General features: G+C 41.6%; 1 protein-coding gene across 3 annotated transcripts in view; it reads right to left on the bottom strand.

The window, feature by feature from the left end:
- The window catches only part of TSEN2 (tRNA splicing endonuclease subunit 2), a 51,909-nt gene that overhangs the window by 16,231 nt on the left and 13,029 nt on the right, over window positions 1-22,649 (bottom strand). For all 3 annotated transcript variants that reach the window (XR_006195404.1, XM_042911111.1, XM_042911121.1), the window contains exons 4-7: window positions 21,134-21,170; window positions 13,220-13,751; window positions 11,970-12,047; window positions 2,371-2,421 (exon numbers count right to left, since the gene is read on the bottom strand). Coding sequence is in view for 2 of the 3 variants with exons in the window: in XM_042911111.1 (XP_042767045.1) it covers window positions 2,371-2,421; window positions 11,970-12,047; window positions 13,220-13,751; window positions 21,134-21,170 (698 nt within the window). In the remaining variant the exon portion in view is untranslated. The remainder of the gene's footprint in view (window positions 1-2,370; window positions 2,422-11,969; window positions 12,048-13,219; window positions 13,752-21,133; window positions 21,171-22,649) is intronic.

Raw genomic sequence — 22,649 nt, 5'->3', positions numbered from 1 at the left:
TCGAGCAGGCTCTGTGCTCAGAGTGGTTCCATGCTTAATCCCATGACCCAGAGATCATGACCTGAGCAGAAACCAAGAGTTGGATGCTCAACCGACTTATCCACCCAGGCGCCCCTTTTTTTCTAGTGGCTACTAGAAAATTTTAAAAAGGACCCACATGGCTCCCATCTGAGGCTTGTGTTTACTTCTGTCAGAGAGCACTGGTCTGGAGGACCTGGGAAAGGCTGCCCTGAGACAGCAACATCTGAGATGAGGAGGAAGTAGCCGAATGGAAGGGGATGGTGGGAAAATTGGGGCAGGTGGGGTGGCTGTGGAAGAACACTCTGGGCAGAAGGATGAGTGCGTGCCGCGAGCTCGAGTGTGACAAGTCCACCAAAGCCACAAGGCAGCATGTTACAAACATTTCACAGACCCAAGAGAGTAGCTACTGTATGTCAGGCCACATTCAGAAAAGCCAAAATGTAATTTTGTAAAAGCTTAAAAAAAAAAGACGCTTCATTTAGTCCTTGAAACTGGAGGGTGGGTTATCTCATGGCACAAATGAGCAATCCAACAGCTTCAAAGGGCATTTTGTTCCTAATGGAGGATGTGAAGAGACCAAGAATGGCTTGGTTCAGAGAACATTCAATTTTTTGGATGGTTTAGGGCTCAGTCAATGAGACTTGCTCAGTTTGTCTCAGCCTAAGATTTAAAATCCATAAATATGAGCTACAGGTTTTTTTCCTTTCCTTATTCTTTTTTTTTGCAGTTATTCCTAAGATAGAAAATCCATACATATGTGGCCTTTATTTTTTATTTTATGTATTTACTTTTGAGGGAGAGAGAGAACGCAAATGAGCAAAGGGCAGAGAGAGAGAATCCTAGGAGGGGGAGAGGGAGGGGGAGGGAGAGAGGGAGGGAGGGAGAAAGAGAGGGAGGGAGGGAGAAAGAGAAGCAGGGCTCACCTGAAGCAGTGCTCATGTTTTGCTCAAAGCAGGGCTGATGTTCACCAGAAGCGGGGCATGAGCTCACCCAATGTGGGACTCAAACTCATGAACCATGAGATCATGACCTGAGCCAAAGTCAGATGCTTGACAACTGAACCACCCAGGCGCCCCTATGCGTGGCCTTTCAGTCCTAACGCAAGGAAACAGTTGGCCCTCCTCTAACAAGAAAGAGTCTTTTCAGGGAAGGTTGAACTTTCGATATGGCTAGCCCATCAAGTTTCAGAGGCTGAGGATTCTATGTAGCAGTGGAATGTTCTGGCAGATTTTGGCTAAGGCCCAGGAGAGGAGGCAAAGGTGGGCTAAGAATGGCCACCACCTGAGAAAATGAATCACCCATCAGCCGACATCTGTTTCCAAACCACTGGAATAGTCGTGAAAAGAATTTATATAATTAGAATTTGAAGAATGATAAAATTATGCACTCCCAGGTACAGAACAAAATATACTGTCTCTGTCTATTATTCTGCTTACCTTTCTCTTTTTAATTTTAATTTCATTTGAATGATTTTGAATAGGTATTATATTCACATGCATAGAAGTGTCCAGTGAAGTCTCCCCTTCTGTCTGTGCGCCCAGCCTCCAATGCCTCCACCAGAAGGTAAGCCGTGGTACCAGCTTCTTGTGGGACTTTCTAAGGGCAGCAGGCTACAGTATAGAATCACGGCTTTGGGAATACCTTGACATAGCTTCAATTATTAGTTCTAACCAGACTAGCTGTGTGACCTTGGGTGAGTTACTTACTTCCTTTGAGCTTCAGTTACCTTATCTGTAGAATTCTTACCAGGCAGAGGCAAGGATTAGGTACTGCAGGTAAGGTACCCAACACACAGCTTTTACCGAAGTAAGTGCTAAACACGGACAGTTTCAACTTTTGTTGCTAATTTTTAGTACTTTTCTGACACAGATTTCCTGATCATTATTTAAGATCTTGATCTTCTCCTAGTCTCTGGGAATGAAATCGAATCTAAAAGAGTCAAAGCTGGCTTTTGCCTTAATAGTCCCAATTCAGGACCCAAAGCCCAAATGTAGAAAAAAAAATCTGATCCAATTTTACTGGGTGAAAGTAGGCACGTTTGTATTACAGCAATGTGAAAATTACTACAAGCTGCTTTCAACACCAGGAAAAAATATTTTTTTTAATTTTTTAATGTTTATTTTTGAGAGAGAGAGAAAGAGCGAGCAAGCAGGAGAGGGGCAGAGAGAGAGGAAGACACAGAATCTGAAGCAGGCTCCAGGCTCTGACCTGTCAGCACAGAGCCCACACAGGGCTCAAACCCATGAACCATGAGATCATGAACTGAGCCAAAGTTGGACGCCTAACCAATTGAGCCACTGAGGCACCAGGAAAATTTTAAGTGGACTGTATCTAAATAAGACATCTTACCTTCTCATAGTAGATGCTTAGACATCCTAGAGCATAGACCAGGAAAAAGGCCTAAAAACAGAGCAAGCAGAAAATGCTCATTAGAAACTGTCCCACATTCTTGAGAAGTTATTTTACAGACTGATTTCTCTTTGCCTCAAGTACAAACTAACATCCTTAAATCATCTTCACAATGGTGACAAATTTTTAACATAAATGATTCATGCAAATTTCAAGGATTTAAAAAACATCTAAGAAAATATAAAAGTCACAAATTGGTTAAAAATCAATTAAAAAAGCATTTGTATGATATTTCCATGTATTTTTCCCCTGAAAAATCACATAGCTAAACTGGAAAATGATGTAAATAGCTGTAACAACAGCAACTTTTGCTCATTAGATTTCCTCTGTAAAATTAAATAACCATATTAAGCTGAGAAAAAAATTTACAGAAAGAAATATATGGAAATATGTGAAAAGTAGGCAGTGCAGATTTGGCTTGCATAACAAAACATGAGTTTTTTAGTCACCCATGCAGTAAAGTGATTTCCTATTAAGTAATCCCTATCTTTCCATGAACTTCATTATATGGTAACTTTTTTCCCCCCGCCAAATGTTTGTTTATTTTTGAGAAAGAGAGGGGGGAAAAGCATGAGTGGGGGAAGGGCAGAGAGAGAGAGGACAGAGGATCTGAAGCAGGCTCTTTTGCTGACAGCAGAACCTGATGGGAAGCTCTAACTCATGAACCGCGAGATCAGGACCTGAGCTGGTCGGATGTTTAACTGACTAAGCCACCCAGGCACTCCCATTATAAAGTAACATGTTTTACTTGTATGAGGAGGCAGGAGGAAAAGCAAGGAAAGTCAGCTCTAGTTGAGTAAAATCATACTTGGAAATAAAAATAGTTTTTTAAAAAAGTTTATCTTTTTGAGTAACCTTACACTGAACATGGGGTTTAAACTTCCAACCCTGACTACTGACTGAGCCAGCCAGGTGCTGCAAAAGTGATAACAGTTAAGACAATGCCAAACATGGATACCACCAAATAGACCCTGTTTTTCACTCTACTCGTAGAGGAGAAAAGGATTCATGTTTACACCTGAATAGACTTATGCAAAATTGCTGTGTACTAGTGGCTAAATGGTGGCTATTAGTAAAACCGGGTTACTTTCTGTATAAATATGAGGATGGGAGATTCATTTACAACCAAACGACAAACATTATGCTGCTGCTGCCACCTGGCACAGATGAGGAGGGCCCTCTTATGTAGTGTGGCAACCGAGATACAGTCCCCAGCCAGAAAGGAGTGGCAGGTTTTTATCAAGAAAGGATGCTGTATTTTGTCAAATGCTTTCTCTGCATCTATTGTGAGGATCATGTGCTGAATCAGAAAAATATGCAGCCAAGAATTCTTTATAGCAAGCTGTCATTTAAAATAGAAGGAAAGGGGCACCTGGGTGGCTCAGTCAGTTAAGCGTCCGACTTCGGCTCAGGTCATGATCTCGCAGTCCATGGGTTCGAGCCCTGCGTCGGGCTCTGTGCTGACAGCTCAGAGCCTGGAGCCTGTTTCAGATTCTGTGTCTCCCTCTTTCTCTGACCCTCCCCTGTTCAAGCTTTCTCTCTCTCTGTCTCAAAAATAAATAAAATGTTTTAAAAAAAATTTTTAAATAGAAGGAAAGATAAATTCCCAAACAAAAACTAAAGGAGTTCGTGACCACTAAACCAGCCCTGCAAGAAATTTTAAGGGGGACTCTTTGAGCGGAGAAAAAACAAAACAAAAAGACCAAAAGCAACAAAGACTAGAAAGGACCAGAGAACATCACCAGAAACACCAATTCTACAGGCAACACAATAATCACTTGAAATGTAAATGGACTAAATGCTCCAATCAAAACACATAGGGTATCAGAATGGATCAAAAAACACAAGACTCATCTATATGCTGGCTACCACATACTCATTTTAGACCTAAAGACACCTGCAGATTGAGAATAAGGGGATGGAGAACCATGTATCATGCTACTGGATGGCAAAAGAAAGCCAGAATAGCCATATTTATATCAGACCAACTAGATTTTAAAACAAAGGCTGTAACAAGAGATGAAGAAGGACATTGTATCATAATGAAGGGGTCTATCCACCAAGAAGACCTAACAATTCCAAATATTTATGCCCCCAACTTGAAAGCACCCAAATATATAAATCAATTAATCACAAACATAAAGAACTCATTGATAAATAATACCATAATAGTAGGGGACTTTAACACCCTATGTACAACAATGGACAGATCATCTAAGCAGAAAATCAAAAGGAGACAATGGCTTTGAATGGCACACTGGACCAAATGGATGTAACAGACATATTCAGAACATTTCACCCTGAAGCAGCAGAATACACATTCTTCTCAAGTACACATGGTACATTCTCCAGAGTGGATCACATACTGGGTCACAAATCAGCCCTCAACAAGTAAAAAAGATCAATATCCTATCATGCATATTTTTAGACCACAACGCTATAAAAGTTGAAATCAACCACAAGAAAAAATTTGGAAAGACCACGAATACTTGGAGACTAAAGAACATCCTACTAAAGAATGAATGGGTTAACTAAGAAATTAAAGAAATTAAAAAGTACATGGAAGCCAATTAAAATGAAAACATGACAGTCCAAAACCTCTGGGATGCAGCAAAGGCAGTCATAAGAGGAAAATTTATAGTAATCCAGGCCTTCCTAAAGAAGGAAGAAATGTCTTAGATACACAACCTAACCTTACTCCTAAAGGAGCTGGAAAAAGACAGCAAATAAAGCCCAAAACAAGCAGAAAAAGGGAAATCATAAAGATTAGAGCAGAAATCAGTGATATTGAAATTAAAAAAAAAAAAAAACAGAACAGAGCAATGAAACCAGGATCTGGTTCTTCAAAAGAATTAACAAAATTGATAAGCATCTAGCCAGATTTATCAAAAAGAAAAGGACCCAAATAAATAAATAAATAATGAATGAAAGAGAAGAGATCACAACCAACACTGCAGAAATACAAACAATAATAGGAGAATATTATGAGCAATTATATCCCAACAAATTGGGCAGTCTGGAAGAAACAGACAAATTCCTAGAAAGATATAAACTACCAAAACTGACACAGGAAGAAAAAGAAAATTTGAAGAGACCCATAACCAGTAAGGAAATTGAATCAGTAATCAAAAATCTTCCAACAAACAAGAGTCCAGGGCCAGATGGCTTTCCAGGGAAATTCTACCAAACAATTAAAGAAGAGTTAATACCTATTTTTTTGAAGCTATTCCAAAAAACAAAAACGGAAGGAAAACTTCCAAACTTATTCTATGAGGCCAGAATTACCTTGATTCCAAAATCAGACAAAGACCCCACTGAAAAGAACTACAGACCAATTTCTCTGATGAATATGGATGCAAAACTTCTCAACAAGATACTAGCAAAGTGAAGCCAACAATGCATTAAAAGAATTATTCACCATGATCAATTGGGATTGATGGGCTGTATGGTTGATTCAATATCCACAATTCAATCAATGTGATACATCACATTAGTTAAAAAAAAAAAAAGGTAAGAACCACATGATCCTCTCAATAGATGCAGAGAAAGCATTTGACAAAATACAGCATCCTTTCTTGATTAAAAAAAAAACTCAAGAAAGGAGGGATAGAAGGAACATACCTCAAAATCATAAAGGCCACCTACGAAAGACCCACAGGTAATATCATCTTCAAATGGGGAAACTGAGAGCTTTCCCCCTAAGGTCAGGAACATGCCAGGGATGTTCACTTTCTTCATTGTTGTTCAACATAGTGTTTGAAGTCCTAGCCTCAGCAATCAGACAACAAAAACAAAAAGCAAGCAAATCAGCAAGGAAGACGTTAAACTTTCACACTTCACAGATGACATGATGTTCTTTTGGAAAACCGAAAGACTCCACCAAAAAACTGCTAAAACTGATACATATATTCAGCAAAGTTGCAGCATATAAAATCAATGTACAGAAATCAGTTGCATTTATAGACGCCAATAATGAAGCAGTAGAAACAGAAATCAAGAAACTGATCCCATTTACAATGGCACTGAAAACCAAAAAATACCTGGGAATAAACCTAACCAAAGAGGTAAAAGATCTGCATGCTGAAAACTACAGGAATCTTATGAAAGAAACTGAAGACACAAAGACATGGAAAAACATTCCATGATCATGGACTGGAAGAACAAATATTGTTAAAATGTTGATACTACCCAAAGGAATCTATGCATTCAATGCAATCCCTATCAAAATAATACCAGCATTCTTTACAGAGCTAGAACAAACAATTCTAAAATTTGTATGGAACCAGAAAAGACCTGGAATAGCCAAAGTAATGTTGAAAAAGAAAATCAAAGCTGGAAGCATCACAATTCCAGACTTCAAGCTGTATTACAAGGCTGTAATTATCAAGACAGTGTGGTACTGGCACAAAAACAGACACATAGATCAATGCAACAAAATAGAGAACTCAGAAATGGACTCACAAATGTATGGCCAACTACTCTTCGACAAAGCAGGAAAAGAGTATCCAATGGAATAAAGACAGTCTCTTCAGCAAATGGTGCTGGGAAAACTGGACAGCAACATGCAGAAGTATGAACCTGGACCACTTTCTTACACCATACACAAAAATAAACTCAAAATAGGGGCGCCTGAGTGGCTTGGCTGGTTAAGTGTCCAACTTCAGCTCAGGTCATGAGCTGATGGTTTGGTGAGTCTGTGCCCCATGTTGGGCTCTCTGCTGACAGCTCAGAGTCTGGAGCCTGCTTCGGATTCTGTGTCTCCCTCTGTCTCTTCCCTCCCCTGCTCACACTCTGTTTCTCTCTCAAAAAATGAGTAAATATTGGAGTGCCTGGGTGGCTCAGTCAGTTAAGTGTCCGACTTTGGCTCAGGTCATGGTCTTGCGGTTCGTGGGTTCAAGTCCCGCGTTGGGCTCTGTGCTGACAGCTCAGAGCCTGGAGCCTGCTTCAGATTCTGCATCTCCTTCTCTCTGCCCCTCCTCCACTCGCACGCTGTTTCTCTCTCTCTCAAAAGTAAATAAACATTAAAAAAATTTTTTTAAATGAATAAACATTAAAAATAAAATAAAATAAAAAAACTCAAAATGGATGAAAGACCTAAATATAACAAAGGAAACCATCTAAATCCCAGGGAACACAGGCAGCAACCTCTTTGACCTCGGCCACAGCAACTTCTTACTTGACATGTCTCCCAAGGCAAGGGAAACAAAACCAAAAGTGAACTATCAGGACCTTATCAAGATAAAAAGCTTCTGCATAGCAAAGGAAACAAGCAACAAAACTAAAAGGCAACTGATGGAATGGGAGAAGATACTTGCAAATGACATGTCAGATAAAGGGTTAGTATCCAAAATCTATAAAGGACTTATCCAACTCAACACCCAAAAAACAAATGATCCAGTGAAGAAATGGGCAAAAGACATGAGCAGACACTTTTCCAAAGAAGACATCCAGATGGCCAACTGACACATGAAAAGATGCTCAACGTCGCTCATCAGGGAAATACAAATCAAAACCACACTCAGATACCACCTCATGCCAGTCAGAGTGGCTAAAATGAACAAATCAGGAGACTATAGATGCTGGTGAGGATGTGGAGAAACGGGAACCCTCTTGCACTGTTGGTGGGAATGCAAACTGTTGCAGCTGCTCTGGAAAACAGTGTGGAGGTTCCTCAAAAAATTAAAAATAGATCTACCCTATGACCCAGCAATAGCACTGGTAGGAATTGACCCAAGGGATACAGGAGTGCTGATGCAAAGGGGCACTTGTACCCCAATGTTTACAGCAGCACTTTCAACAATAGCCAAATTATGGAAAGAGCCTAAATGTCCATCAACTGATGAATGGATAAAGAAATTGTGGTTTATATACACAATGGAATACTACTTGGCAATGAGGAAGAATGAAATATGGCCTTTTGTAGGAACGTGGATGGAACTGGAGAGTGTTATGCTAAGTGAAGTAAGTCATACAGAGAAATACAGATACTGTATGTTTTCACTCTTATGTGGATCCTGAGAAACTTAACAGAAGCCCATGGGGGAGGGGAAGAAAAAAAAAAAGAGGTTAGAGAGGGAGGGAGCCAAAACATAAGAGACTCTTAAAAACTGGGAACAAACTGAGGGCTGATGGGGGGTGGGAGGGAGGGGAGGGTGGATGATGGGTATTGAGGAGGGCACCTGTTGGGATGAGCACTGGGTGTTGTATGGAAATCAATTTGAGAATAAATTTCATATTTAAAAAAATGAATACAATGATTATTATTGGACTCAAAAAAAAGATTTAATGAGATTAAATCTTATAAAAATTTTAAAGGCTACACAAAGCACCTACCTGCTCAATTCATTTTCGTTTTCCCTCCTTTTTAAGGAACGATTTAGATATTACAGCCTGGAAAATTTCAATCCTCTGTTTGCTAAGCAAGAGACTCCTTCCTGGTATGTGTTAGAATTTAAGTTCCTTAGAAACTTTCCATTATCAGTCAACAAGTGTTTCTCTAAGAACTGATGAAACCAATGCCTCATTAATATTTACTGGCCTAAATAAACGGCTTTTATGAATGTACACAAACTGCTCTTAGGTACTTATTACAGATGGAGTGGATCTTAATTCAGTTGAGTTGGCTTTACTTGGAATTAAATCATCAGCAGACTGGGGAAGTCAGGGGAGGGAGCGAGTATGTCCCTTGAGATCTCATTAGTAAGTTTTTACTATCAGAGCAAAATGGAGGGAAGAGTTTAATGAGGATTTAATGTCACATCACTAAATCCAGTTAGAGCCCAAAGCATTATAACAGAAAAACAGTTCTCAGTAACAGATCTCTAAGAGGCAGATCTTTAAGTCAGCTGTGGTATTACCATTCTCAATCCCTAAAAAGAACTCCTCTGAATCACCACAGAAGGGCCGCCCGTGTTCCTGAGGACATTTATGGAAACACATTAAACTGCAGAGTGGTGCACCAAACATGGGTGATTCATTCATAGGAAATCTGCCAAAACAGAACTGAGAAGCAGAGCTAGGTCTCACTGCACACTCCCTGAAAACTGTAACACCTCTCTGGAATGTCCTCTGGAACCAAGCAGCTTCCAAGAACACAGAGCAACCTCACCTACCTCCCAACACTCTTGCTTTTCTTCAGGGAGTGTTTGGGAGACAGCAGTGGACAGCAGCCCCTTTTCTTGTAAAAAGCACCGAACGGAATACAAGTGGTCACCTACTGGGACAGTGAGCTGACACCTAACGCTCTCTGCCTACTGCTGCTGCCTCCCAGGGCAGAGACACTGCCTGGCTCCTCCTGGCCTCAACTATCCGGCCCACCCTCCTATTGATGCTTGTTATGGTCCTCACCCTTCCCTGACACAGCTGTCTGCAGTGCCCTGGTGCCACCCGGTAGAGAGACAGACTCCTGATAGATACTTATAGATGTGCCCTCCACAGTCTAGCCATCCTGTATTGCCATCCAGGACTGAGCTGCAAGAAAGAGCCCATGCTGTCCAGTGTCCAAATGGCAATCCCCCATTTATCCTTTAACCTCCACGGATACTACCGACATTGTAAAGTCTTCCCAGCTATAATTAGTAATCAATTATTAAGCATCCTGGGTAAAGGATACTAGAGGAGCAACACTGGCACCATCCACAGACTGCACTGAATGTAATTATTTCTGGGCTACCTTTAGAACCAGAGTCATAGCCTGTTTATTTCTGTATTGTTACTACTAAGCTCAGTGCCTGGCACACAGGAAGTACCCAGTGAAAATTTTTGCAAAATTGACTGCAAAAGAAAAGATTCCAACTAGCTTTTATAAGTAATTTAATTATAATTTACAAGTAATTTAATAACTTAATAATGATGATAATGACAAGAATAGCATGCGGTAACACTTACTGAGCATTTTACTATATATCAGGCACTGTGCTGAACCCATCACAAGCAGTAGTTAATTCCCAGAACATCTTATGAGTGAGATGCTATATAACCCTCATTTTACAGAGAAGAAATCAAGGACCAGATTAGAGAATGGGTATCCACAGTGCTGTCCAGAACTTTCTGTGATGATGATGTTCTACACCTGTGCTATCCAATACAGTTGCTACATCCACAAGCAGCTGCTGAGTGTGTGAAATGTAGCTGGCGCAACTGAGAAACAGAATTCTGCATTTTGCTCCATTTTAATTAGTTTAATAGAATAGTCACATGTGCCTAGTGGCTATTGTCTTTGACAACAGACTAAGCTATCTCATATAAAATGAGATGAAGTAAATAATTCCAAAAATCCTTTCCTGGTCCATAAGGCTGTACCTTTGGCTTCACTGTGTGGAAGGAAGTACAGACAAGGAAATCAAGAGAATATGGAGACACAATCATTTCTCTGTGGACATGTCTATGAAGTTACCAATGTGGATGCATTCAACACACATTTCCTGAGAATGGTGCTAGACACTGCTGAGGCTACCCAAGACAGGCAGGAGCGCTCTTGGGGAAGAGGCACATGGGTGCGAGGAACGGGTGCTATCTTCCAGGGCAGAAAGGACACTTCTGTGAACAGTATAAACATAAGCAAACAAAGAGGGACTGAACAACAGGTGAACACAGCATAGAGGAACTTTAAATCAGAGGAAAAATTTATGATGCACTTAAAAAAATTTTTTTTAATGTTTATTTTTGAGAGAGAGCAAAACAGAGTGTGAGCAGGGGAGGGCAGAGAGAGAGAGTGAGGGAGACCCAGAATCCGAAGCAGGCTCCAGACTCTGAGCTGTCATCACAGAGCCTGACACAGGGCTTGAACTCACAGACTGCTAGATCATGACCTGAGCTGAAGTTGGACGCTTGACCGACTGAGCCACCCAGGTGCCCCAGATGCAAGTTTTAGTGAGTCACTTTTAAGCCAACTTTTGGGAATGCAGCTATTCCATTAAGAGAACATGTATTAGTAATCCTACAGAAGGAGATATCTAGAATCCATTTATGTAATTAGCAGTCATTACATGACTTAAAGCATGCATCATATAGCTTATTAAAAGCTGGCAAAACTCCACAAATATACCGAAAACCACTGAACTGTACACTCTATCTATCTATCTATCTAGAATATGGAGGAAGGGAGAGAGAATCCCAAGCAGGCTTGTTAGTGATGTCAGCGCAGAGCCCGATGTCGGGGCTTGATCCCACAAACTGCAAGACCATGACCTGAATCAAGATCAAGAGTCAGGGGCTTAGCCAACTGAGCTACCCAGGCACCCCTGAACTGTACACTTTAAATGGGTGAATGGTATGGTACATAAACAGTATCTCATGATATAGGGAAGTCCCCCACCCCCAAAATCTTAGACTTGATGAAAGGAAGGCTAAGGAGTGAAACTTAGGCAGGCCTACTTTGGAAGCTGCCTATGGTCATTTCAAGACCGATTTATAACATTCAGTTACTGAATACTCACTTGCTGAATTACAGACAGAATTGCATTTATAGGTGGGCTGCATTTACAGGTTGCCCAGGCCCTGAGACCAAGAGCTGAAAAAATAACATGCAGGAAACATACCTCTTCTAGGCTAAGTTGCAAATACTCCAAGATCCGATATGGATTTCTTCTGCATATTAATCTCTTTTTTGGTGCCAACTGAAGACAGAAGAAAGAAAATACATAGAGAACAAATGAAAGGACTACATGTTACACAGAGCAGATTGCATTTTAAAACAAACATGCTTCTTATAAATTTCCCAATTCACATTTATTGGCTTAATACTGTTAAAAATATAGATTTTTATTACTATTATGTAGAAAAATAAGTTTTAGGTTTTCTACGACTAACATTTTCATTTATTTCTTTTTTCCCCAAGAATTTTTCCCGCAATTGTGATCCTTTTGTTGGTCTGTTTTATGTCCTTTTCACCGACTTGTACCTCACAAGTGTGTGCCTAGGTTCTTAATTAGACTTCACCATCTCATTCTGAAGCGTAGATAGCACTTCTTCAAATGGTGTTTCACGTACTACTTAGCCATTAGATTTTCTCATTTTTAGCTATTATAGACCATTTCAGGGCATCTGTCTCTGACTGTGCATCCATCATTGAAGTGGCTCTGGGTCTGCTTCCCAGTGCTTCTCCTATGCTGGCTGACTTCCATACCCGAGACCCTCTGCTACAGCCAGACTCAAGACTACATGTACTTACCACAACACTTCTTTTTATCCCACCCAAGGGAAAGAATATTATTGCAGCTGCTTTAATTTATACATTAAAAAAAAAAAATTAAGTTATTCACAGACTTGAAGTTTTAGTAGAAACAGCCCTCGTAATTACTGAGCCACAAGGGCTGGGATGCAGTGCCTGCGGATTCTGACTGTCTCACCACCTCTCACATGCCCTGAGTACTTAATATGGGCTTGCTACCAGTTCCGAGTAAGGGACACCCTGGTCATCCCATATCTGCTATGGACCAGAAATAGATGGTACTGGAGGAAGTGAATGATTTTCTTCTTGAACAATGCAGGGCTGAGGGTGCTGACGTCCTGTAATAGAAAAGCTGTTATCACTTTTGACTCCCCCAAAACCTAACTACTAATAACCTACTGTTGAATGGAAACCTTACCAATAACATACACAGCTCATTAAGGCATATTTAAGTATTATATGCTGTATTCGTACAATAAAGTAAGCTAGAGAAAATAAAATGTTATTAAGAAAATCATATACAAAATACATTTATTGTACTGTATATAAAAAAAAAATCCATGTATAAGTGGATCCATACAGTTTGAACCCATGTTGTCAAAGGCCAGTTATACTCACTTCCTCACGTGGGGCACATTCCTTCTCGCTCACATGATACACATCTTCCTCTACCAGCACATACTCATCACTGGGCCCTCTCTCTCTGGCACAGATGAGATCCACTTGGGGACTCCTGTCCCCAGGCTGAGTGTCACGCCGGGGGAGAACATCTTTGCTGCAATGAACGTGGGGTGGGGGGCAGTGCTGCAGTGTGGCAACCTCTACTAAGTGTTCATCCAAGCCATCTGGAGTCAGTGGGTCAGGCCCTGAGCTCTCTTGTAGGTGGTCTGATTGCTCGTTAGGACCCTCCAGGTCTAGTGACTTTTCCGAGCCCCCATTCATCACAGAAAATTCCTCTTTATCTGCAATACCTTCCATTTTGGGAATGGTTTCAGAATTAAGCTCATCATGCCATTGAAATTCTTCATTCCTTTTTATACCAGGGTGCTCGAGTGGTTTTGTGTAATCCTTGAGGATTCTGTGCACTGTACTCTCATCCTGCCCCTGTCTTTGCATGAGCTTTGTGGCCCATTCTATACTACGCTGATACCTGCAAAAGGGAAATAATGTCAGTAACACTTGAATTTTTTTTTTTTTTAATTTATTGTCAAGTTGGCTAACATACAGTATATACAATGTGCACTTGGTTTTGGGGGTAGATTCTCATGATTCATTGTTTAAATACAACACCCAGTGCTCATCCCAACAAATGCCCTCCTCAATGCCCATCTCCCATTTTCCCCTCTCCCCTGCACCCACCCCACTCGTCAACCCTCAGTTTGTCCTCTGTATTTAAGAGTCTCTTATGGTTTGCCTCCTTCCCTCTCTCTTTGAAACAATTTTTTCCCCTTCCTTTCCTTCATGGTACTCTCTTAAGTGTCTCAAGTTCCACATATGAAGTAACACTTGAATTTCAATATTCAAAAGACAACACAGCATGCAAAAAAGATGGGTAGGCAGTATGCTGAAATGTTTATAGCAGTTTTTCTCAGTGGCAGGCCATAGGTAAATGTTTTCTTTATAATTTTTTTGTGCTTTCTTATTCTAATTATTTCTAATAAGCACGTGTTATTTTTGTTTTTATTATTAGAGCTTCATTTAACTTTTTGGTTTTCGAATAATTTTTTTTATTTGAGAAAGAGAGTGAGCGAGTGTGTGAGTGGGGGAGAGGGGCACAGGGGGAGAAGGAGAAGGGAGAGAGGGAGAAGGAGAGGGGGAGGGGGGGGAGGGGGGGAGAGAGAGAGAGGGGGGGGGAGAGGGAGGGAGGGAGGGAGAGATCTCAAGCAGGCTCCTTGCTCAGCATGGAGCTCAACATGGGGCTCGATCCCACGACCCTGGGATCATCATGTGAGCCAAAATCAAGAGTTGGATGCTCAAAAGACTGAACCACCCAGGCGCCCCTATTTTTCTCAATTTGAAAAAAAAATTGACCCTAGTTTAATGAAGTATGAAAATTTATGTAATTTAAAACTGGTAGGCCAAATGATTTAGGTAAATATAAAGAGAATAGGGAGTCATCTGTCAGGATTTCTTTTACATTATTCTCAATTTTGGATATCACAATATTTTCTGAAAAATATCCCACTCACAACGTAAAGAGCTTTTGTTCAGTATTGGAGTGAAAAATGAGGATTTTAAGTTTATTTATTTATTTTGAGAGAGAGAGTGCACAGAGACAGAAGTAGAGAAAGAATCCCAAGCAGGCTTCGCACTGTCAGTGCAGAGCCTGACATGGGGCTCAAACTCACGAACTACGTGATCATGACCTGAGCCCAAATTAGGAGTCAGATGCTTAACCGACTGAGCCACCCGAGAGCTCCAAAATGAGAATTTAATAAATAGTTTTCATAGTACCTACTAAGGTTTCCACTACATAGGAAAAGAAATGATTATGGTGCTATACATATAGCCAAGCATCCTAGCAGGAAGGGCCCTTTTTCTCAGAATAATTTCTGAAGCATATTTTGGTGAGGAAATACCTGCTTAGTTCCTCAAATGTAAAGGCAACCCCCAAACATTTCCCAAGTTACATAAAGTCATAGGTAAGACAACAGGGTTCTGTCCCAGTGAGATGTCACCACATGACAACGCCACTGGAACACTTCCGTGTGGGCTCAGACCGACATACTGGAAAATCTCATCATCAGAAGGGCTAAAGGCAACTTTCTGCCTCTACAGCTGTTAGCCTGATAGCACTTAAGAAGGCATGGTTTGTTGAAAGACAGGTAATTTTACTCTTCACCTTGAGTATTTTGCTTTGTGTAAGGATAGCTGAATATGTCATAAACTGCTACATCTCACACGCAATTGAACAAGGAAGCGGGCTGTTATATTTAAGAGATTTGTGGCTGCTTAACCCTGACCCATCAGAAGAATCTCCCAGCTGTCCACACCCTGTTTATCCTACATGGGGATGAACATGCCTTCCTACATATTGGGAATTGTATCTTAGATTTAAAGGTTAAAACCTAGCAAAGCTATTTTCACACCTGAGAAGCAGGGTGACATCGTGATTACATGCATGAGCTCTGTATTGCACATTTCACATTCAGCCTGACTTCGTCACTTGTAATTGTTTGACAAAGTCAATTACTTAACTTCTCTATGCTTGTTCCCCCACCCAGAAAATGGGGTAACCACATAAAGGGTGTTATGTATTACTTTTAATGATCAGAATTAAAAAAATGTAGCTGCTCATACAACAGCAGGGTGTCTTCTCACCTGCATGGAGAGCATGGCCACGGTTACAAGCAGTTAAAAGAACTTTCATTCAAGAGACCTAAAAAGAATCTTTGCTTTTCATACCACCTACAGCAATGGCTTTATCAGCTTCGTGGTCTATGAATCTCCTTTATCTGAACACAAATTTTTGTGTCAATGTGTACTTTTCTGGGAAGGGATCCACAACTTTCATCAAATTCCTTGACTCAAAATATGTGGAAGAATCACTGAAAGAAAGGTTCAGCAATTGCCCCTCTGAACAAAAGATCTCTAACTGAGAGAGAGAGCACACACAGGCCACTGCTCTGCTCTCTGCAGTACGGTGGTCAAGGCAAATATGGGTTCAAACTCTCATTCCATTATGTTCTTGTACCAGCTACACAACCGTGGTAAGGCCCAGTTCCTCATCTTTAAACCAGGACTAACTGCACTTACCTCATAGAGGCTCATTTATTTAAAAAAAAAATCATTTTGGGGTGCCTGGGTAGCTCAGTCGGTTAAATGTCTGACTTTAGCTCAGGTCATGATCTCGTAGTTCGTGAGTTCAAGCCCTGTGTCGGGCTCTGTGCTGACAGGTCAGAGACTGGAGCCTGCTTCGGGTTCTGTGTCTCCCTCTCTCCCTGCCCCTCCCCTGTTCATGCTCTGTCTCTCTCAAAAATAAATATGAAAAAAATAAAATCATTTTGACTCACATTACATTAAGAAATACAAATAATATTAAAAAAATTTCATTTAATGTTTATTTTTTGAGAGAGACAGAGCACGAGTGATGGAGGGACAGAGAGAGAGGGAGACACAGAACCCAAAGCAGGCTCCAGGCTCTGACCTGTCAGCACAGAGCCTGATGTGGGGCTTGAACCCATGAACCATGAGATCATGACCTGAGCTGAAGTTGGGTGCTTAACCGACTGAGCCACTCACGCACCCCACAAATAACATTTTTAATGAATGGAAATGTACACCTTAATTAACTGCTCTTTGAGAGCAGGGACAGCCATGTGGGAACAAGCCCTGCACTAGATCTGGGTTCTGCAGTTGGTTCTTTTGTGTGATTCCGAGCTAAGCCACTTAGCCTCTCTGTCTCTTTGCTCTTCTGCAAGAGGCCAGAATCACACCTGCATTCCTGCCTCATAATGACCTCAGATGTTCATTTATGAAAGCTCAAGTGAGACAGTGGCTGCAAAAGCATGTGGAAGAAAGCCTCTGAGTAAGACTGGTGATGAAAACAGCCAGATACACAAATGACTAAGACATATGGCCTATGAGTCACAGAGCAGGTGTCGGCTCATTGGCTGGCAATACCTTAAAAAGCCAAATCCTGCTGCGATTACCCCCAAACACTGCTAGAGAGGCCGCAGGAAGAAAAAAGTGAAAAGTAAAAGTGAGGAAACATGAGGCGCAGACCGGCAGGAGGAAAAGGTGGTAGCTATGATTAGAAGCAACAATGAGGCTAGGGAAAAGCAGACTCAGTTTAGGGACACCAGACTACAGAAAATTGTGTACCATGTGAATACACCTCTGCTTTTTCTGTTTCTATTTCTTTGAACACACCTCTTTCTTTAGCATGGAACACCCTTCTCCACCGCCTATTGATTAATGCCTATTTATTACTGGAAGATCACAGCAAAATGGTTTTGAGTCAGTGTGCTTAGGTCTAAGTACTACCCTTGAGCAAGTTACGTAACCTCCTCGGGTTCCACTTCCTCACCTGTCAGATAACAACAGGACCTACCTCCAGGGGTGATGTGAGGACTTCAGAGATAGTAGAGTACCTCGTATGTGGAGTATACCCAAGAAACACCAGCATGTACAACTACGGTACTGTTCTATGTGTCAATTCCTCAGAGGCTCTGGAGCTCAACTGCCTGGTCTGAGCTGACATAATCTCAGACAAGCTGTTTCTAGGTTCCCCATGTATGAGACGGAAATAAGTACATCTACCTCAAAGGCTTCTTGAGAAGATGAACTGAGATGTCAGGTAAAGCATACAGACTGGGAACCAGCACTACTGGAGCAACCAGTACCCACTGACCATGACAATGGTGATGGTAATACATCACCATATTTATCACAGAAGAGTGCAATTGCTTACATCTCTTCCTCTCCCACTAGACTTAATCCCTTGAGAACAGGGACGGAATCTTTTCCTCCTCTTCTATCTGCAGCACCTAGCCAATGCCTGACACACAGGCACCTGCAGTAAATGCTGGCTGAATAAAGGACCACAAAAGAGGAGGGGAGACCAGCACCCCTCTCAGGGCTAGTCCTTCAAGGACACAACCAACATACTTCAGTCTCCTTGGGCATTATCTGAAGGCCCTGATCCCCATCTCCAGAAAGGATTTCACGGAAGGTAAAGGCCAATCAGAGTGAATGCACTTGAGAAATGGATCAGAGGGGCGCCTGGGTGGCTTGGTCGGTTAAGCGTCCGACTTTGGCTCAGGTCATGATCTCACGGTCCGTGAGTTCGAGCCCTGCGTCGGGCTCTATGCTGACAGCTCAGAGCCTGGAGCCTGTTTCAGATTCTGTGTCTCCCTCTCTCTCTGCTCCTCCCCTGTTCATGCTCTGTCTCTCTCTGTCTCAAAAATAAATAAATGTTAAAAAAAAAAAAAAAAAGAGAGAGAGAAATGGATCAGAGTTTCAGAGGGAATAGTAAAGAAACAATTATAACAAGTATTTAAACTGGAAAATTAACCTAAAATATAAAAATAAGCCATTTTTTTAATATTTAGTATTTTTTTAATATTTAGATTGTGACTGTAATTATTACGGCCAAATAATGAATCAAGTATTGATAAGGGGGCATAATTTTCTGACAGAGTTGTCAGATATGGTTAAATCCTAGCCCCTGGCACCTGTGAATGTGACCTTCTCTGGAAACAGGGCCTTCGCAGATGTAACCAAGTTATGATGAAGTGGTACTGAGTGGTATCCTTGAAGGAAGAAGGAAATTTGGACACAGACACAGAGACAGACACAAGGGGACCTCCACGCGAAAATAAAGGAAGAACCTGGAGGGATGCATCTTCAAGTTAAAGAAGGCCAAAGATTGCTGGCTACCACCAGAAGCTAAGGCCAGACACGGAAGATGGAAGGATCATCCTCTAGAGTCTTCCGAGAGAGCACACCCCAGGTGACACCTTGATTTTGGACTTCTGGTCTCCAGAAGTATGAGAATACATTTCTGCTCTTTTAAGCCACCGAGCTTGTGGTACTTTGTTATGGCAGCTCTAGGAAACTACTACAAGGATCAATAAAATCCTTGGAACGTTATTACTACAGAGCTTATGAAGGGAGAACCCCAGGCAGGTGGCAATCTCCCCCCACCCAGAACCTCACATACTCAAAATGGCTTGATGCCATGCCATGTTCACTGCCAGCATGATCCGGATGCAGTTCTGAGGGTCAGGCTTCTGCTCTGTTTCTGAGTTTTATGTTGACTGCGGCTTTTCTGCCAGCTACTACTGGGATGGGGGCTCTACTCCTGGGATGGGGGCTCTGCTGGGTCCTTAGCAGGCCCCTCCCATGGACTAGAACCTGACATCCAGCCCCTGCCTGCAGTTATAGCCAGAGCAGCCACTGAGATCTCCCCGGTATCACTGCCTCCTGGCCACTCCTCTGGCCATGGGGTTACCGAGCACGAAACCAAAAAGGAGCTGTCAGATTCTGCCAGTATGTGCTAGAAGCAAGATGAAACATCAACGTGGGCATGGATATTTTTAGGAGGCTTACAGAAGAGGTGCACTTTGAGTTGCCCTTCAAGGATGCTGAGGATTTATTTATTTATATGTTTTTTAAGTATTTATTTATTAGTACAATTCTTATATATATATTTTAAAATTTATTTATTTTGAGACAGAGTGCAAGCTTGAGCCAGAGTCAGCATGGGGCCCGATGTGGGGCTTGAACTCACGAACCATGAGATCATGACCCAAGCTGAAATCAAGAGTCAGATGCTTAAACGACTGAGCCACACAGGCACCCCTAAATTTTTTTTAATGTTTATTTTTGAGAGACAGAGTGTAAACAGGAGAGAGGTAGAGAGGGAAAGGGGGACAGAAGATCTGAAGTGGGCTCTGTGATGACAACAGACAGCCTGATGTGGGGCTCGAACTCATGAACTGTGAGAGCATCACCTGAGCTGAAGTTGGACACTCAGCCAACTGAGCTACCCAGGTGCCTTTATCTATCTATCTATCGATCGATCTATCTATCTATCTATCTATCTATCTATCTATCAAGTTTGTTTGTTTTTGAGAGAGAGAAAGAAAGTACTCATGTGTGTGAGCAGGGCAGGGGTGGGGGTTGGGGGGAGACAAATGATCCCAAGCAGACTCTAAGCTCTGAGCTGTCAGCACAGAGCCCAGCACAGGGCACACACTCATGAATCATGAGATTATGACCTGAGCTGAAATCAAGAGTTGGATGCCTAACTGACTGAGCTACCCAGATGCCCCTCAATGAAGATTTAAATGCATGAATATTGAGTCAACAAAATCCTACCAAGGGACCACTAAGTGTTGGGGCTGAAGGGAGGAATCCGGCATGGTCTCTGCTCTCCAGGAACCGATAGTCTCAATCCAGGTATGTGATGGACGGCACAGGGAGGGACGCCAAGGCAGACTGCATGGGAGCCAGAGGAATGACCTCAACCAAGGGTGGGGTGGTGGTGAGGAAAGAACCTCTAGGAGAGTGGTATGTAGGCTGGATCGTGGGATGTACAGTGATAGCTAGGCAGTGCATGTGTTAGGGGGGGTCAGGGAGAAAAGTTTGGAGGAAATGGGAAGAGTGTAAAGAAAAGCTAGAGGAAGGAATTGTGGCTGTGTGAGTGGATGAGGAAGAGTCTCTGTGAAAGCGTTTCTGTCACCCTGCAAGTGTAGAGCAAGGAAAGAAGACAGGGCAGGAGGCCAATTTTAGATCTAAGTGTATAAGTGTATGCATCTTAGCACTTAAAGACATATACATTACAGGGTAATTGTTCATAATTTGGAAGGAATTAGAAGGGCAAAATATTTGGTTTAGGATTATTTAAAAAAGTAAACAATACATTTCAAATTCAATTTGATCAACAATAAGTTCAGACATAATTTTCAAGGACACATACACTACCAAAAAGAAAAAAAAAAAGCCATGGACTACCACAGTGGAAAAGGTTATCTACAAACAGATCTGATTTAAGTTGTAGTTCTGGCCAAGGCCATCATGACTTACTTTTCTGACGTGATTATAGGCATGTCTGTCTTCATATCTGTAACAACAAAGACGTTCTGTTAGTTCAAATTTTTTTCCTTAAGGAAAAAAAAACACTGAAAATGCAACAAAGACAAAGACAATTTTAAGAAGCCCCAAATCGCACATCTAACAGGTTCACTAATCCTGCCCAACCAGCAATGGCAAACACGTGCCTCATTAGCCATCCCTCTGTGAACCCAACCCCTGGAAGGGGATGCTGACAGATCACGGTGCTCTTGCTGTGCTCAGATGTGACCCTGAAATCCTGCTCAACTCAACCTTGCAGCTCAGCAGCAGTGGCATGTGCTTAGGATTAGAGGCTTGATAATCTGCCTCCTCTATGCCACCTCTCAATGTACATGCCCTCTACTTTTGGATGAGAACATCAAGGCCCTAAAGCTGCGCACTTTATCGCTATTGTCCAGTGCTCCACAAAGCATCTTTTATTTTATTTTTTTTATTTTTATTTTTTATTTAATTAAAAATTTTTTTTTGTAATACAGCTTAAAGTTGGTGCCGTCAGTGCAATCAACCTTCCCTATACTTTAAAGAAAGGAAGAGTGGCAAAATAACCTTCACATTGCTTTCAGCAGTTTTTTTTAAATTTTTTAAATGTTTATTTTTCAGAGAGAGAGAGAGACAGAGTGTGAGCAGGGGCAGAGGTGGGGCAGAGAGAAGGGAGACACAGAATCTGAAGCAGGCTCCAGGCTCTGAGCTATCAGCACAGAGCCCAACACGGGGCTTAAACTCATGAACTGTGAGATCATGACCTGAGCCCAAGTCGGACACTTAATCAACTGAGCCACACAGGCACCCCTTAGCAGTTATTTCATAGGTGGTAGCATATTGTGTAAAAAACTAAATGATTAATTATGTTGATATGATTGAGAGCCAGGATTTTTTACATGAAACAACTTACACCAGGAAGCAAGGAAGCTTATCAAAAACTGCTACGCTTATTTCAAAAGAGACTCTGCTGGCCAAACATGGAAACATTCGAGCATCAATAAGAATAATACTACAATTTGTTTTAAAATCCAGTCATTGGTAATAGTATCCCCCAAAATGCTTGAATCTTTTAATTTATACTGGTACATACTAATACATGCCAGAAGAAATTCACTGTTTACCTGTGGAGGATTCATCATTTTGGAAATTGGTAAACATGATCTGGCTCTCAGGGTAACCAAGTAGTGAGGGGTTTCTCTTTATAGAACATTCTCACCACTAAACAAAGAAGGAATAATAGGATTCGAATATCACCATTTTGCATCCTCTATTAAAGCATGATCACCAACAGTGCTGATGACATACAAGGAGACAAGAAGACATTTTTTGTCTTGTGAGGAAACACACAGGACCACCCATGAGATAGGCTGCCCCCAAACTTGAGCCTGAATCCAATCAAGCCTCTAACTCCACCAATTCATAGGAAACAGTGTCAAAGAGTATATTTATTAAGCCAGTGTTGCTCAGAGTACTCAAGTGTCACAAG

This window comes from Panthera leo, chromosome A2, assembly GCF_018350215.1.
Source record: "Panthera leo isolate Ple1 chromosome A2, P.leo_Ple1_pat1.1, whole genome shotgun sequence".
Classification (NCBI taxonomy): Eukaryota; Metazoa; Chordata; class Mammalia; order Carnivora; family Felidae; genus Panthera; species Panthera leo.
The sequence above is the reverse complement of the archived record's forward strand: the minus strand, read 5'-3'. Positions and strand labels throughout refer to the sequence as shown.